Genomic DNA, 17,805 nt, shown 5'->3' with positions numbered 1-17,805 from the left:
TTAAAAAGTAAGCTAATACTAAGCACATACATTTAAAAAAAACACAGGTCAAGTTTCTTTCTGAATTAAAAATAGCAACATCAGCAAATAATTCAACCAAACTGACATTTTCAATTAAGATCAAGAGATCAGGAGTACTTGAAATTCATCTTCGTTCTTCCCTTACCCTTTCCATTCATATAAATTAAATAATGCTTGAGATCTTATAATTTCTATTTTTATCAATTCTGTCAAATTGAAATAATATTACAATAAATATAGTAAAAATGGTTGTGTGACTAAGATCTCCCTCATTCCATCATTACCATCAGCCAAGGACCCTTTCTCGTTCACTGAAGAGTGTACAAGTGTCTGCCTGGAACAGTATCAAGCTATTTAAAATGAGGTGCTGAACAAGTAAAGCTGCAACACAGGATGGGCTGTGTGGATGCAAAAGAGCAAGGCAGCATGTTATAAATAGAGCTAAGCAAACCAAAACGAACTGACCAGATAAAACCTTGGAGTTCTGCTATATCTATCTGTGAATGGTTCCAAGAACATCCATACCCTCAAATAATGGAAAAGACAAAATCATGAGTGCAAAAGCCTATGTTGAAACGTTTCTAACCAGTTTCTAATCAGCCAGAAATGCTGGATGAATGATCCCTCTTGCTTTCTTTATGTCATAATGGCTGTAAAAGGGCAATTGCTGCTTTAGGGTTATTACCAATGCAGTGTCAGGCAGACGACTGCTCTCTTAGTTACACCACTGCCTCTATAAACTTCAAAGGTCAGCCTGGATAAAACAGGGGATTAAATTGTGATTTGTTGGAGCTACTGAATGAGCTTGTTGGATACATCACACAACAGTTGAATAGGAAAGCTAAATACCACAACCTCTTCTTGAAGCCTCTGTCATTACAGAACCAGTCTCGAGTCAGTTCAACTCACTCCATGTGTTATCAGGAGTTGGCTGGATACATGAGAACCAATGAGTCCCACCAACAAGCCAAGTGTATTGCTGAAAACTGGTGCTCCAGGTCTAGCTGTTCCAGTGCAGTGACAATACTGGTATCCATCCAACAATTTGAAAAATTACCCAGATGTATTCTGTCCACAAGAAGCAGGACCAATCTAATCTGGCCAAGTACCTCTCCATCTATCCATTCTCAATCTTCAGCAAATTAATGACAGGTGTCATCGAGTTTGTCTCGGTATCTCACTAAGATTGTGGAAAAATAGTCAGTAATTCAAACAATAAGGGCATGCTATTAAATCGAAGAAAAGCTTATGGTGTTGAGACAATATTTCTTACTGTGGACTTCTTCCAGAGACAGTTTCTGGCAAGTTCTCAAGAAACAAACGTGCAGCACAGAGAGCAGTCAGTCACGTGACACAATATGTTAAAGAGCCTTAAAACAGTAAAGATTGCTAGAAACGTACATTTCATGAGATACATGCGTAATAGGCAGCAATACCTCCGGCATGATTATTCTCAACACTGGTGCCCCCCAAGGCTGCGTCCTCAGCCCTCTGCTCTACTCCCTATACACTCATGACTGTGTGGCCAGATTCTGCTCTAACTCCATCTACAAGTTTGCAGATGATACCACCGTTGTAGGCTGCATCTCAAACAGCGATGAGTCGGAGTACAGGAAGGAGATAGAGAGCTTAGTGGAATGGTGTCATGACAACAACCTTGCCCTCAATGTCAACAAAAGAGCTGGTCATTGACTTCAGGAAAGGGGGCGGTGTACATGCACCTGTCTACATCAATGGTGCTGAGGTCAAGAGGGTTGAGAGCTTCAAGTTCCTGGGAGTGAACATCACCAACAGCCTGTCCTGGTCAAATCATGTACAAGCCATGGCCAAGAAAGCTCACCATTGCCTGTACTTCCTCAGGAGGCTAAAGAAATTTGCTTTGTCCCCTTTGACTCTCGCCAACTTTTACAGATGCACCATAGAAAGCATCCTATCTGGATGTATCATGGCTTGGTATGGCAACTGCTCTACCCAGGACTGCAAGAAACTGCAGAGAGTTGTGGACACAGCCCAGCGCATTACGGACACCAGCCTCCCCTCCTTGGACTCTTGCCTTTACCTCTCGCTGTCTTGGTGAAGCAGCCAGAATAATCAAAGACCCCACCCACCCAAGTCATTCTCTCTTCTCTCCTCTTCCATCAGGTAGAAGATACAGGAGCCTGAAGGCACGTACCACCAGACTTAAGGACAGCTTCTACCCCACTGTGATAAGACTATTGAACAGTTCCCTTATACAATGAGATGGACTATGACCTCACGATCTACACCTTTACGTGACCTTGCACCTTATTGCACTGCACTTACTCTGTAGCTGTGACACTCTACTTTGTACTGTTATTGTTTTTACCTGTACTACATCAATGCACTCTGTACTGTCTCAATGTAACTGCACTGTGTAATGAATTGACCTGTACGATTGGTTTGTAAGACAAGCTTTTCACTGTACCTCGGTACAAGTGACAATAATAAACCAATACCAATACAAAGTGTAATGAAGCAGCTGTTACTCATCCATACCTCACTCATCTTTCTTCAATAGCGGCTCCCACACATGTGACATTGCAATAATTATAAGGTGGATCATGCTTGACACAGCTTGTCCCTTTTATTCGTCACCCCGAGATATCCCCTCAGCCATCTAACTTTTTGTGGTCTTTTGGGTCGACTGAGCTAGGTGCCTCACTGCTGCATCTGTCCTGAAGAGCAGAGCAGTCCACAAGTGGCCACCAGGCTCAGGCAGCAGATCCGGAAGCCCCACTCCAGATCACACTAATGGCTTTTGATAGCTCATGGTACCAAGGCCTTTTCAATTGTTTCTAAATGTCACTGCCGATTAGAGACATGTAAAAACAATCGACACAGATTAAAATAACTTGAAGAGTTAAAAAATTATTTAAAAAACTAAAGAAAATAAAAAGTAAAGAAAAACCAAAACCATTTGTCCTCACTTACCTTTTCCATCCCAGTTTAGCTACTGCATTAAGATGAATGAGGGAGGGTGAGATATGCCAGGGAAGGTTAAGAAGCCAGATACAAAATACATCTGGACCCTCAGCTCAACAAGACTGAGATCTGTGCCAGCACCTGACCTTCAGCCAGTCCTGAATTCTGCACAGTAATCCGCAGACACAAACATCAGGAACATGGTGACCTGAGAAGAGCTCCCTTCTGGCAGTTCTCTTCTGAACCATTGACAAACATTTTTGGCAAAATAAACTACAGTATGAATCACAGTAATATTTATATTATCATTTAATCACAAATGAATACCACTGATATTTAAATATATAAGAATTATGGTTTCCTACAATGGAGAAGTCACTATGCAGATTTTTCTTTCCTAAACTCTCTTATTAAAGTTCTTTCCATGACTCTGGAGATCATTACACATCTTGTTTGTTCTTGAAACACCATGACTTGTTATTCAACAGTAAATTACAAACTGTCAAGAAATATAGAACACAAGACCTGATTATTTTAACAGTTAAAATCAATGATGACTTTAGAAGGAAATACAGGCTGAGAGAATGTCCATTATCATAACGCCACATGACAGAGCTTTCCAATGGAGTGCTTAAGTAAATTATTGTGTAACTTTAAAATATAATGCAAAGCTCAAAATATGCTTCTTAAAATGTTTCTTAAATTTTAGAGAAATAAAAATTCAAGTTTATTTCATTAGAGGAGAAATTACAATGAAAAAAGCTCCATAAACTGTCACAGCTGCAACTTCATAGGAAGTTACTGGATCATTATTGTCCAATCATATACCAACTTTTTACAGTATTTTCATCAAACTGATATCTTTATGTCAACTAAACTGATGGCCATAAACTATTTGTTTCCGGACTATACTGCCAAGTGACATTTAGGAAAGCATATTGTTTGTAATACCCTGAACTGTTCAAAATAATACCATATGGTGCGTTAGTAAATGATTGTATAGTTTTTATGGAGTGGAAATTTAATACGCTACCTTCTGCCTTTTTTCAATTAAATAGCAACAAAAGCAAATGTAACATAATATTGAAAGTAACAAGAGAATATCAAGCCCCTCAAGGCAATAATTTACACGAGAGCAATCCAGCCGTTCACCTCAGTAGATCCAGGGCACTGAATGCAGCAGAATTTTGCAAGCTGACAAGCCTTGGACACCTGGTGATCACAGTCAAACAGTGCATATGCGATCAATTAGCTATCACTTACCAATTTCCCAGGTAGACAGATCATTGACTTCAATTTCCTTCTGCCCAATGAAGTACCAGATGCAGGCCATCCAGTGCGCGATCAGAGCAAACATGGACATGAGAAGGGTGAGCACCACGGCACTGTACTGGGAGTAACGGTCCAGTTTCTGAAGCAGCCGCAGCAGACGCAGTAAACGCACGGTTTTGAGCAGGTGAACACCAAAATACTGTGGAAGTAAATCGCAATTAGATTTGCAAGTATCTTTCAGTACAACATATAGTTGCTCATAATAAACGACTAATCATCTTGTTTTTAAATTTGATCACATATTGTGGACATGACCGACAAGGTCAGTATTTATTGCTGTGGGCCAGGAATTATAAGTCCAGACGGGTAAGGCTGAGACAATCCCTCCTCTGAAGGCTGTAAAACCACCTGCTTCACTCATGCCTTTCAATTATCATCCTCGGCCACTCTGGGCTATGTACTGTCTGATTCCAGACCCACTGATGTGGTTCCCACAGTTGCAAAGGGATCACACCACCAATTACATCTTCCCCTCTTCCTCCTCCTTCCTGCTTTCTGCAGGGACCACTCTCTGTGACTCCCTGGTGCGCTCAACCCCTTTCACCCACCCAATCCTGTCTCCTGGCACTTTCCCCTACAACTATAGGAGGTGCAACACTTGTCTCTAGACCTCCTCCATTATCACCATCCAGGGACCTAAACAGCCCTTCCTGTTGAGGCAGAGATTCATGTGCACCTCCTCCAACCTCATCTACTGCATTCGGCCATTTGGCCTACTGCTCACCATGTGGCCTCCTCTGCACTGGCGAGACCAAGGGTAGACAGGGCGACTGTTTTGCAGAGCACAATGGTCATCTTGAGCTTCCGGTTGTATGTCATTTCAAGTGCCCTTGCCATTCCCGCACTGACCTGTCCGTCCTTGGCCTTCTCCACTGCCACAGTGAGGCCAAAACACAAACTATAACAGCACTTTGTACTACACTTGGGTAGCCTATAGCCTAATGGCACGAACATTGAATTTTCCAATTTCAGATAATTGCCTGTGTTCCTTTCCCACTCCCACCAGTCCACCCAGGCTCTCTCTCCCTTTGTTCATCTTTTCCAACCCTCACCAACCCCCCGCACTGTTACCTAGGCTCATCACCCTCCCCCACCTGGTTCCACCTGCCCATCACCCACCTGGGTTTCTTCTACCTTTCCTATCACCTTTCCCGCTTGGTTTCATCCATCCACACATCCATCATCCCTCCCTTTTCTGGTTCCACCGATCAACTACCACCCTCTGTCTCCACCTTTACCTTTCCCCTCCACCACCTGGCTCCATCTGACTAATTTTTTTTCCTTTCTTTCTTACGTTTCTTATGATTCAAACCCTCACTGTCCAAATGTTTAGAAGCCACACTGACATTCAAAAATTAAGAGACTTCTCCTGGTGTACTGTTAGCCTGCACTTAATCAACATCATCAATAATAATCTAGATGCAGTGGCCAATCATCTCATTTGTTGTCTGTGCAAGGCAGGTGCATGTATAATGGACTGCTGCAATTCCCTACACCACTGTGACTAAACTTCAAAAGTAACTTATTTCAGTCAAAACACTTTAGGAGATGTAAAGGATATGGAAGATACTGTATTATTATGAGTTCTTTCTAAACCAGCTTCCAATTGTTGAGCTACCTCCACAAATTCCTGGAAGCCCTTTCCCTGTGGGGTACAAAACCAAATTTCTTGATCTTGAAGTTCTAAATAAATGCTCTTTTTGTTTTAAGGAAGGACAAGGAACATACTGTTTCATGGCTAGTTTGTGACTTCATAAAACCTTGCTTTAAAAAAAAATTCTATTTTAAACAGCAGCCTATCCCTTTAATTTTTTTTATCTTAACAATGTAACTCTTTTATTAAATACCAATGTCGTCAGCAAATAATGTCATAACCTTGTCATCGGGCAACACACACAAAATGCTGGAGGAACTCATGGGTCTTTGTGGCTCTGAAATACTTACTTCAGTCTGAGACTTAATTCTACAATATAAAAATTGGTAAATTGAAGAGATTAAAGTGTCAGATATCCACTTGCCCTTGGAACTTTAAGTCTGTAAAAGATTTGAGGAATTAAAAAAGGTGCTGGATTTATCCTCTTAATTGTAATAATTACCTGAATGTGAAAAATAATTAGCTTGATCAAAGGCACACTGCCTAACAAATTAAAATGTATACACTTGTGGCACCAAATTGTTGAGCAATGGAGTTGATTCTGACAGATAAATGCCTTTGGCTAGAGTAGAATTATGTTACAGCAGCACTTAGTTGGCTATTTTTGGACTGAGACCACAACGGCTCTATCAGTGAAGTGCCGCTGATACTTGCAACAATGACAGTTTCATATCAGGAAGTGGCTACTCCCCATCTCACCAGGTGAGCAGGGGGATTCAAGGCACCAGTGGCTTTACTCGGTTGTGCCATTGATGGGGCCTCCAGCACACAGGCCTCGTCAGCCACCTGCATGGAAATAAGTCACCCATGAACCTCAGGGCCTGCCTAAGAAGATTTCAAGATAGTGTCAGAAGCAAAAAGTGTTAAGTGTACTTGAGGTACAAAAAAAGGCTAGATTCTTCCAAAATATTTAATACTGTAAAATATTTGGAACTACCTAATCCAATTTGTGAACTGCACCTCAAGGATAAATTTGATCAAAGGTTAGCAAAGCGCTACCAGCGTATATTCAAATCTCCAGCAGTCTTTGTTTGTGTGTTTGTACATGTAATTGGTAGTTAGTTTGCCATCTGATTACGGAGAAAGAAAATTCAACTGACATGTCTGTCAAGTTTCTCCTCACTGGATCCATTGTCTGTTCTGTATTCCCATATAAAGTCACCTTGGACCCCTATAAGGTTCACTATGTGAAATATCACTAAGAAAGGTAAATCAGGAACCTCCCAGGTTTGATTCTGATCTGCAGTGACTCAGTTAGTTTCAGCACAGAAAGCAGTGAAATTGATGGATGCACAGACCATGTACAAGGATGGTTGAGTTCCAAAATCCTTCATCTTGTTAATCTCAAAACTTAATTTTGCTAGAGAACAAAAAAAATAATGTGGAGGTTCAGCAAACAACCCAAGTGTAGCTAACTCTACTCCCTGGCCCAACTCCCAGGGCTAAATATCATTTGTCACCTAAAGGACCCAAGACCGTAGAGACAAAGGTGGACTATATATTCAGTGAAAATGCTAACCTGCAAATTCAATCACACAGCACTTTTCTTTGTCAGTGCTATGCATCTGAAAATCACTTTTATCCAGAGTGACCATTTTTGGGTTGAATTGAACTGCTCTGGAAATTCAACCTGGCACTTCTGGTCACCAATCCCCCGTGGGCCAATGGCATGATTTCCATGTCAGTCGTTCTTGGTGTCATAGTCATTTATCATGTAATGTTCCTTTGCCTTGGTCTCAAGGACTGGTCCTTGTTGCTTACTGTCAGGCTTTCACAGAACTAATAGACCTAAACCAGTGCCCTTGCCCATTTCTAGAGACACAAACAAGCTTTTTCTAAAAGAAAAATATGGAACAGCACTCCTCAGCCCCCCCAGCATTCCCAATATCTGCGCCAATCCTCATCAGATGACTTCTGACAACTTGCCCCTGAATCTGGATCTCACAACCCGCTATAGCCTCCTTTGTCAACTCCTGATCTCCAGAATCCTTTGATATGTCACCAAAGACTCTTACAAATTCTACAGATGTGCAGTGGAGAGCATTCTGGCTGGTTGCATCACAGCCTGGTATGGAGGCTCAATGCACAGGATCGCAAGAGGCTGCAGAGGGTTGTAGACTCAGCCAGCTCCATCACAGGCACAACCCTCCCCGCCATCGAGGACATCTTCAAGAGACAGTGCCTCAAGAAGGCGGCATCCATCACTAAGGATCATTACCATCCATGACAAGCCCTCTTCTCGTTACTACCATCGGAGGAGGTACAGGAGCCTGAAGACCCACCCTCAATGATTCAGGAACAGCTTCTTCTCCTATGCCATCAGATTTCTGAATGGTCCATGAACAAGAGAACACTTCCTCGTTATTCCTTTTTTTGTGCTATTTATTTATTTCAGTAATTTTTGTAATGTTATATCCTTTCACTGTACAGCTGCCACAAAACAACAAATTTCATGGCATATAAGTCAGTGATAATAAATCTGATTCTGATTCCCCTAGCCCTAGATGTTTGAGCACACAGGCCCTAACTGGCCTTCTTATGGTTGGCTCTTTCTCCTCCCGAGGTCCCAGAAACAGCCCTGGCTCCACATTTCCCACACCCCTCTTTGTGTAGAATGTGAAGGCAAGTTTGCAATTGAAGATCAACAGCATCAATGTCTTGGGCCTTGGGTGTAATAACGTTTGCTGTGGCAGTCCCATGCACCACAATGGTTACTAGTCCACCCTGCAACAACCCTTTGGAGCACTTTTAATCCTGATGAATTTCAAAGCCAACATACTTAAAATCTAAAATCCAGACATTAAAATACTGACTAGACCCTGTTCTTTTTCAAATGCCTGTCCTATCTGTGTGATCTCACTGATTCACGGTAAGCTTGTGAATGTCAGCTGTGATTTATGATAACTTCTTTTCACAATCATAGTGTCCATTCACTGTCTTCATACTGCCTGCTATAAATGCTATTCTTGGCATCCAAATATTGCTGTGCTGGTGGGAGACAGGTATCACACGGTCTCTGCTCTGTCAGGTAAAGTGAAGCCCCTTCAGTCCCCTAGTTAGCTCAGCTTCTGCTTGCACCACCAACCCACTTGCTTCTTCCTCCTGGCTCCAGGGGGAAGAGGGGTATGAGGCAGTGGGGCCACAATGCTCACAATTATTAGGCAGACTCAGTGGACCACCTAGTCTTTTCCAGCCATCATTTTTGTATTCACTATGGGTCTTTGCACCAATGTGAGAAAGTGCAAGGAAATGGGAAAAACAGATCAATTAAAAATGTGCCAGACTTAGAGTCATTTACACAGTATTGTTCACGCTGAGCTCATATACTTAGCCCTCAACAATGCAAACAGAGGAAAGCTACAGCAATGACAGAATTAACAGTTAGTGTACTGAAACTGTGGCCTGTACCTTCGTGCATTTCACTTATTTCCCCAGAGGACACACTCACCACATTGATATTGAATGCGTAGAGGAGATCAAAAGGAAGTGCAGCTATAAGATCCACGAAGAACCAGGTTGTTGCATAATGCACACAAATTGACCGAGGATCATAGACAACCTGCCCAGACTTGCTGACGTATGTAGTCCGAAAATTCAGCATTATGTCTAAATAATAATAGGAAAAAAACATTAATTTGAAAATGATCACTCAAAGGTACCTTCAACCTTCATTATGTGGGAAAGAAAAAAAATACATTTTCAGGTGCAAAAAATGGGCAACACACAATGCATGAGGATTAGCTCTGTATTTAAATTTTATTCTTTGACCAGGAATTGTACAAAGCAGATTTAATGAGAAATGCTTTGGCTACGAGAACTCAGTGTTTGAATCAGATGTGAATTTATCATTTTGGTCTGTGCCCATGATTGAGACCAAATAGCCAAAATATACTCAGAAACAGGACAGTTAGGAATCAAAATTTGAATCATATAAGAAGAAATTGGGACAGGTGATCAAAAATGTGGCATGTGTTAGATTGTAAAATGGAGCAAAGAGAGGTGGAGCAGTTTAGAAAGTGAAATGCCAATACTTAAGGCATCGACAGCTGAGGGGATCACTGTGAACTGCACAGTAATTAAAGTTGTAGGCAAAGATCACAGACCCGTACTTTCAGTCCATTTACAAAATGTAGCTGTCGCCAACACTGCTAGCATTTAATGTCCATTGTTAATGGAATTACGTGGACAGCAGGCATTAATACAAATGAGAACCAGTCTTCAAAAAACCTGTTCAAGTGTAAATTACAAGCAGTAATCAGTTTTGAAATTAAAAGGACAGCTTTGTAAACAAAAAGTACTGTCCACTGAGTACAGACTACTGGCCCACAGCAGGAGGCCACTCAGGAGATATAGTTTGCAAACTGATTTGACCATGAGACATTCTCGTATGCATCAGGCAAACATAAGAACATGGGAGTATGTTAATCAAACCAGGCATCAGACACCTTCAGCTAAGTTATTTTGCATCATTTGGACTGAGATCAAGGAAACTTCCAGACCAGACTTTTGTCACTTAGCACATCGACTATGGTCATGGACATATTTGTTGTCTATCAATCATTGGGATATTTGTGTACTCAAAGAGTCAGCCCTCACAACACTAATTTTGGGTGTCTGTGTTCTCTGTCCTCAGAAGCTTTTAGACCATCCACGTGAATTACTTTGTCCCAGCAAATGCTGTTTGAACATTCAGAGGTGTCTTGTCAGTTACAGTGTGCTCCCACTGTAAATATGTAATTCAATGGAACCATTTGTCAGGCTTAAAATATTGAAGTAAACAATGTCATTGTACCTATTGAAACTGTACTGAAGCACCTGCTGTTATCTTTGTTGTTAAAAATATAAAAACGATGTACTTTGAGTTCAGGGAGATTCTACTGAGAGGATCTCCAAGAGAACATCAGCTTGTCATGATGAATAAAGACCTTTTTACATTTACCAGATTCAGTCTCTGAGTCACAACATCATTCCTGAACTGCCACCGAGAAGATGCTGCTAATCTGCCTTCTCCAACAACTGCTGTTGTGGTGGAGAAGGTATCCCTATACCGCTGTTGGGAAGGGAAATCTAGGATTCAGACCCAATAGCAATGAAGTGATGGCAATATATTTCTCTCAGGTATATCTTGGAGGGGGAATGCAGATGACTGTATTTCATGTACATGCTGGATATGTCCTTCTCGGTGGCAAAAGTTATGGGTTTGTGAGGTAACAAAGAAACCTTGTCAAGTTATTGCAGTGTATTTTGCAGATGATACGTTCTCCAGTACAGTGCACTGGGTGTGGAGGGGGTTGAAGGCTTAGAGTGGTAGAATGGGTGCCAGTTAAGCAAGCATCTTTGTTATGGATGAAACTTCTTGAACATTGTCATGAATTGCTCCTTGTAAATGTTGGAAAGCCTTTGGGGAATCTGGAGGTGGGTCACATGCAACAGATACCCAGCCCCTGATCTGCTCTTGTAGCCACAGAATTTAAGTAGCTGCGCTGGTTAAATTTCTGGTCAACGATGACTTTGGTGAGGGTCTTGGTGATAAATTGTACCCTTGAATGTCAAAAGGAAATGATTAGATGCTAATTGCTTGGCACTTTGCTCATTCCTCAGCATGGAATAGTTCTTGCTGCATGCAGACATAGTGTTTTATTATCTGAAGGGCTGTTAATGAAATTGAAAAATGTAGATATAGAGGAACTTATAGAGGTAGGGACTACTGAGGGTTGAAAACATACATGAAGTGATGTTGTTGGTGGATTTTGAGTTTGGTCCAGGTTACACTGGGCTGCTGGCTGGTGTAACCTAAAATTATGAGCTTTGGAGAGTTTCTCGAGGATGAAAGCTAGGAGGCTCACCCAGAGAGAAATTTAGTGGTTCAGCCTCAGAGAACGGCTTGGAAGAGGAAGGAGGCCAGTTGCAAGGAAACAGGATATGTTCGTGAGACAAAGGCAATAGCTCTGGGCTTTGAATTTTTATGGGGAGGAAGTTTTTGCTCATCCAGGAATTCTTGTGAGACAAGCAATATAACAAATCAAAAGCCAAGGGAAAAGTAGAAATAAGTAGTGATGAGAAAGAGCTGAATGTTACAAGACGTGGAAAATGGGCTGTTTTTGGATGAAGTCTCTGAGGAGCTGCATGCAAGTGGGAAATTTGTTGTGGGAAGAGGGTTAGGATGTATCCACAGGGGTACAGACCTAACACTATTGGATTGGGAAGAGTAGCCAATAGTAGTTGAACTAGGTATTTGCAGATCCAACAGTTTATGGAGGAAAAGTACTGGAAAATAATGGTGCGGTCAACCAGGTGAACGGTTGCAGACAAGTTGAGAAGGAAGATCAGGTATAACTTGCATAGTGGCAATCACATACATTTGAGACTCCGATAAGAGCACCTCAATGGTACATAATGGCTGAAAGCTGATTGGAGTTTAAACAGAGTCATGGGAAAGATAAGGACTAATTTGGGAGATGAAGAAAAAAAAGACTGGCAATTGGGTAACAGTTTGTTAAGTGAGGAATCATGGGTGTATTTTGTGCTTAATTCAGCTAAAGGCTGTTTTATTCAGTTAATGTCATTAAAAGTACAGAAGGATTTTGTCTTTTTCAGTTTCAAATACTCACATCAAATGCTTAAGAGGAAATTCCAATGTTTGTAATTATCTGTGCTTGTAATTAGTTCAAGAGAAATTAGCTGAGAATTTGAAAAGGCATTATAGTTCACTGCATGATCAATCATCATGAAATGGCTCTACTTAACCTGTCATTTTACTGAAATTTAGCAATGCATTTTCTGTGTGGAAAGTTTAAAGGATAAAAGCTAATCTTTTTGAATAATCTACCACTGATTTATAGAGCAGAAATTCCAATTTTCTCCAGAATAAAGCCAAGCTAGGACAGCAAACTTTCATGTGATACTTGCATGAGAGTAGAAATGCAAGTATCTATTAAATTCTCTGTAATTCCTTCTTTTAAAACAGCATAAGAGAAAGAGCAAGAAGTGTCCACAGATACTGGCCTTTTGAGTTACATTATTTGATACTAATACTTGAATTGGCAGTATTTTCTTTAGGTTTCATGTAGTGATAATGAGGATCCCAAAGAGATTGGGGATGATCAGTATTTCTCATGTAAATCAAGTCTTATTACCATACTGCTGTGTGATAGGTTGATTTTATGCACACAGTTTGCACTGCATTTTCCTCCTGAAATTGTTTCTTTTTTGGGAGAACCTGATTTCACGTCTGACCATGTTTTTGCTGCGTCAAGATATACAGTATGACCCACTCTGCCTCCAACTCTGTTGAGACAAAGCTGTCAAATGGTACTAGTTATTTAATCTTAAACCAACATCACTAAAGAACAGATTATCTGGTCATTATCACATTTGTTGTTTTTGTGCTGTTGAATCCAGTTTAAACACTGCTTTGAAATTTAAGTGTGCATTTCCTCATACCCTCAGTGCTCTAGTTAACTTGCCCCCATAGCCATAGTTCGCAAGGGACTTCAGCTCACAAAAACAGCAAATGTGATAATGACCAGATAATCTGTTCTTTAGTGATGTTAGTTCAGGGATAAATAAAGCCAGGTCACCAGCGGAGAACTTCCTTGCTGTTGTGAGAGAGTGGCAAGGAACCTTGTCAACCACTGGAGAGAAAGCCTTTGTTTGTCTGAAGGACAACACTCAGTACTGAACTGGAGCACCAGCCTGGAACAGTTCTCAGAACACACAATCTTCTTACTCGGAGGCAAGATTGCTGCGCTCAAGATCACAGACAATGTTTAATGACAATATATCTCTTGGCTATTCAGTATCAGGGCAGCACAGATGTATCTGACTTTGTTTGGGGTTACAACATGCATATTTTGACAAGGAAAATTTCAGTTTTTTATTATTGGCATTAGCCAAGTTAAAATTGTTTGAGCATCAGACAAGATCAAACATATCACCACATTACTAACTCCACAATGTCCTATTACTGTGATGATGGAACTCCTTCAAATAGGCAAACATTCATAGGCTGACCGTGGTTACATTGTCCTGATCAATGCAAATTAAAAAGTCATAGGCCCCAGGTATCCACAATTCCCTCCTGGTTTTGAGGTAGCTTGATGCAGATTGAGTTTGGGAGTCGTGGTGGAAGTATTACAAAAGTTGCCCAACTTCATCCTATCTAATGACGTCACTAGAATTGACAACAGATATTGAGCACCTAGGTTTACAAGTACAAATGAATGGGTAACTATAACATCACCATACAGCATTCTTGGGCCAATTCTTGCTCACAGAATTGATTTTGTTCTACAAGCAACAGGTCATAGCTTTAGGGTGAAGGATGAAATATTTAAGGGGAATCTGAGGGGGATCTACTTCACTCAGAGGGTGGTGCGAGTGTGCAACGAGCTGCCAGCGGAAGTGGTGGATGCTGGTTCAGTTGTGACATTGAAGAGAAGCTTGAATGGGTGCATGGATGAGAGCGATATGACGGGCTGTGGTCTGGGTGTGTGTAGATGGGACTAGGCAGAAGGGCAGGCCGGCATGGAGTAGCTGGGCTGAAGGGCCTGTTTCTGTGCTGTAATGTTCCATGACTCTAAACAATATTAAAGAATATTAGAAGTACCAAGGCCATTCAGCCCTTCGAGTTTGCTCCACCATTCAATAAGTGCTATCTGATCTTTTACCTCAGCACCAATTTCCTGTGCTGGTATCATATCCCTTGGTTAAAGTAAAAGTTGGATTTCCACAATGGCTTCACATTGAGAGGTGAATGGCAATGACAAGGTAAGATGAGAGAGTCTTTCAGAAATGTAAGCTAATGTCAATTAATTAACCAACGTTCTGTTATTCAGAGAGGCACCATATTTGAGTATTGGGAACTTTTTTTCTTACGGGGCTGTGAAAGGACCTCTCAAAAAAATCTGAACATCGATATGAAGAAGTGATTAAGCAGTGGAAGGGAGCAAACTTCAATTCTGACCAATAGGAAAATGAAGGGATTATGCCATTAGGTTATTTAATGACCTGGAGTGAGCTAGCTAACACCCCTGCACTCTTTTGTTCGTGTGCAGGTATAGAATTTTTAGTGATTACAGCAACCCATTAACAATAAAATGCTGCTGATCCTGGAAACCTGAAATAAAAACAGAAAATGCTAGAAATACTCAACAGGACAGATGGCATTCATAAAGAAGAGGAGAGACAAGGTCACCAATTCCAGTCAAAGCCCTACTGTGCTCATCATGGTGTTATCAATAACAACAGAAAGCAAATTAAAGTTAAAAAAAAGAGGCACAGGATACAGGAAAAGTGCAACTAACTGGGTACATCATCATGAAATGTCCCATTTCATCACAATTGAGCCTGATTTTTGTTTTACAACCTCAAATGGCCATAATTTGCAACAGAAATTAACCTAAGTACTAAGACTTTGCCTCACATGCATGAAATGTCACTTTTTTTTGCATGATAATTTGCTGAAAGGAACAGATAAATGCACTGTGAGGGGGTTGAGGTATCAGGTGGTAAATTAACAAGAAAAATAACTATGTGTCTCCTTAACCAACCAGGTTGATGCACTGAGAATGGAGGGCAAATTAGAGTAAGTGAAATATCATGTTCAGGAAGAGAAATAAAAATGGTATATAGAGAAAGGAAAAGAAGACAAATATTTCTTATTTAGATTTTAAATCTGTAAAGTATACAACAACTAAAATCTAAAGGAATGTGGGACGCAGTTATATTAACTAACTTTCAGTGTCAGAGATACAGCAATTAATTCTCATGAAATTGGTACAAGTGCCTTTAAACTAAAATGGACAAGATTTAACTTCTCTATAATAAGAATCGTTCATATCTGTCACAAAAGTATTCTAACTTCATGCCATTTGAAGCATTTCAAATGGGAAACCAGCCAACAAAATAGCATCAACTTGAAGCTAGCAGAGGAGCAGCACTTTCAAAGAACGACATTTAGATATTCTTATTTAATCTCCTATCTATGGTTGTCTGCTATTTCTGGAGCACTTACACATTAAAAATGTGAGCATCAACAGCATTATTTTGACATCAAGTTATGACCCACTGTCAAAGACAATCTATTTCCGCTGCTATGATGCACTGTCTACACTGGGTGGGCCTGAAATCAAAAACAGACAGTTAAACCCCTCTAGCAAGCTGAAGATGCTAGCAGAGATTTGTGATGAGGACAATGCAACATCTCGAAGAAAAATCTCATTGTCATCCCAGTGGTTACAGTGGGACCCAATCTGCTCTCTGATACATGTTTTTTTTTAATATAAAAGAAATGGTAGCAATCCAAATAACTGACATCAACTCAACATCATTTAATAATTCCTTATCTCTAATACGTGCTCTATTGACATATTTACTGTAAAGGGACTGCTAAAATGTATTAGTCACTTCTGCATAGAATAGCATATCATTTAGGGTCTGAATGAGGTCAACAAAAAATAGAATCCAGTGGCAGGAACGTTGTTACCAGCTCCTAAATGATTAAACTGTTTTTGATATTAATTAAAGGAGGCATTTTGAATAGGGCAACTCCTGGTTTATTTTGAAAAGCATTGTTGGATCTTTAACACTGAACACAACCATCAGAACAAGCAGATGAGCAAGGATGCTCTTTCAGCAATACTGCTCTCTTGGCATTCCATTGTTAAACTGGAGTTTAACATGGATTATGCATTGAAATCCCAAACTGGGATTTGAGCTCAAAATTTATGACTCAGAAATTAGCATGCTACCAAGGGAGACAAGCAGACAACTGGCTCTCTCATGTCACTCTTTGCGCCTTCTCATTGAAATCTTATGAGCATCATCAGTCAGCATTGGTCCAATGCCAGGTGCATTGATTTTCAGGTGGCCAAGTCTTCACAAGGTAAATGTCACCCTTGAAGCCAAGAAAAACTTATTTTCCATGGAACACAGAAATCAATTCTAAACTCTAACTTCTAAACTGCTGATTTTTTTTTAAACACAAAGAAAAACAAACAGGGCAAGCACAAGGCTGACTGTATAGGTGGCTAACATTTAAAATTCTTGAGTATAACGACAGTGGGAATTTGTTACAGGGTGCATTTTATTCTTTCTCTTTCCGTCCAGAAGAAGCTGATTATTGTGCCCCCATTTGTTCCGTGTTAGCAGGTGTAGGATATCCTGCTTGAATAAATCTAAGTCTTTGCTTCTTCGAGGTGGTCGAGCCCAGACAATGAGTGTGTCTTGGAACTGGAACTGGTTTCACAGCAGCTGCTGCTAGATTGAATAGGATTTCTGAGGAATTTTTGAATGGGGAATGAACATCCTCTTAACATATCCAGATATCTATTCAGCAAGCTGAACTTTGGTTTTGTACCAGATAACTTGCTGGTACAAAACCAAGAAAGAGACTTCATGACACCCAAATAAACAGGCAGGTTAAACATTGCATAGCCAATAAATGAGTGTAATTTGTTCAGTCTGGATGTGTTCTTCTTAGAAACCAGAAAATCCTGATTATTTAGACACACTTTAGATGGAAAATAGTAAGGAAATCGGTCTTTAAATGTTTACCTGTGCTCTATGTAACACTGATTGACACAATCCATTTTACTTGACATAGAGAACAAAGGGCTCTGAGTATTGCCACTTCTTGGAACAAAACTTTTGTACTGTTTACTCAGTCTGGAGCCTAATCAGTAACTAATTGATGTAAATGCTTCTCCTCTTCACCAATTCTGGATATTACTTGGAGCCATTAGCTGTTAGCTCTAATTGTTATTGTTAAGAAGGAACATGCTCTGCAGTTTCAATAGGAATTGAATTGGAAGAGCTTCAATGAGCACAAGCAGATGCCCCAGACTGCCTCCTTC

General features: G+C 40.5%; 1 protein-coding gene across 1 annotated transcript in view; it reads right to left on the bottom strand.

Annotated features, from left to right (window-relative positions):
- kcnh3 (potassium voltage-gated channel, subfamily H (eag-related), member 3) overlaps positions 1-17,805 on the bottom strand; it is a 518,086-nt gene that overhangs the window by 176,608 nt on the left and 323,673 nt on the right. Inside the window, exons 6-7 of the mRNA XM_052023088.1 lie at positions 9,399-9,556; positions 4,228-4,435 (exon numbers count right to left, since the gene is read on the bottom strand). Of these exons, the coding sequence (XP_051879048.1) occupies positions 4,228-4,435; positions 9,399-9,556 (366 nt within the window). The remainder of the gene's footprint in view (positions 1-4,227; positions 4,436-9,398; positions 9,557-17,805) is intronic.

Source organism: Pristis pectinata, chromosome 1, assembly GCF_009764475.1.
Source record: "Pristis pectinata isolate sPriPec2 chromosome 1, sPriPec2.1.pri, whole genome shotgun sequence".
NCBI classification, from domain to species: domain Eukaryota; kingdom Metazoa; phylum Chordata; class Chondrichthyes; order Rhinopristiformes; family Pristidae; genus Pristis; species Pristis pectinata.
The sequence above is the reverse complement of the archived record's forward strand: the minus strand, read 5'-3'. Positions and strand labels throughout refer to the sequence as shown.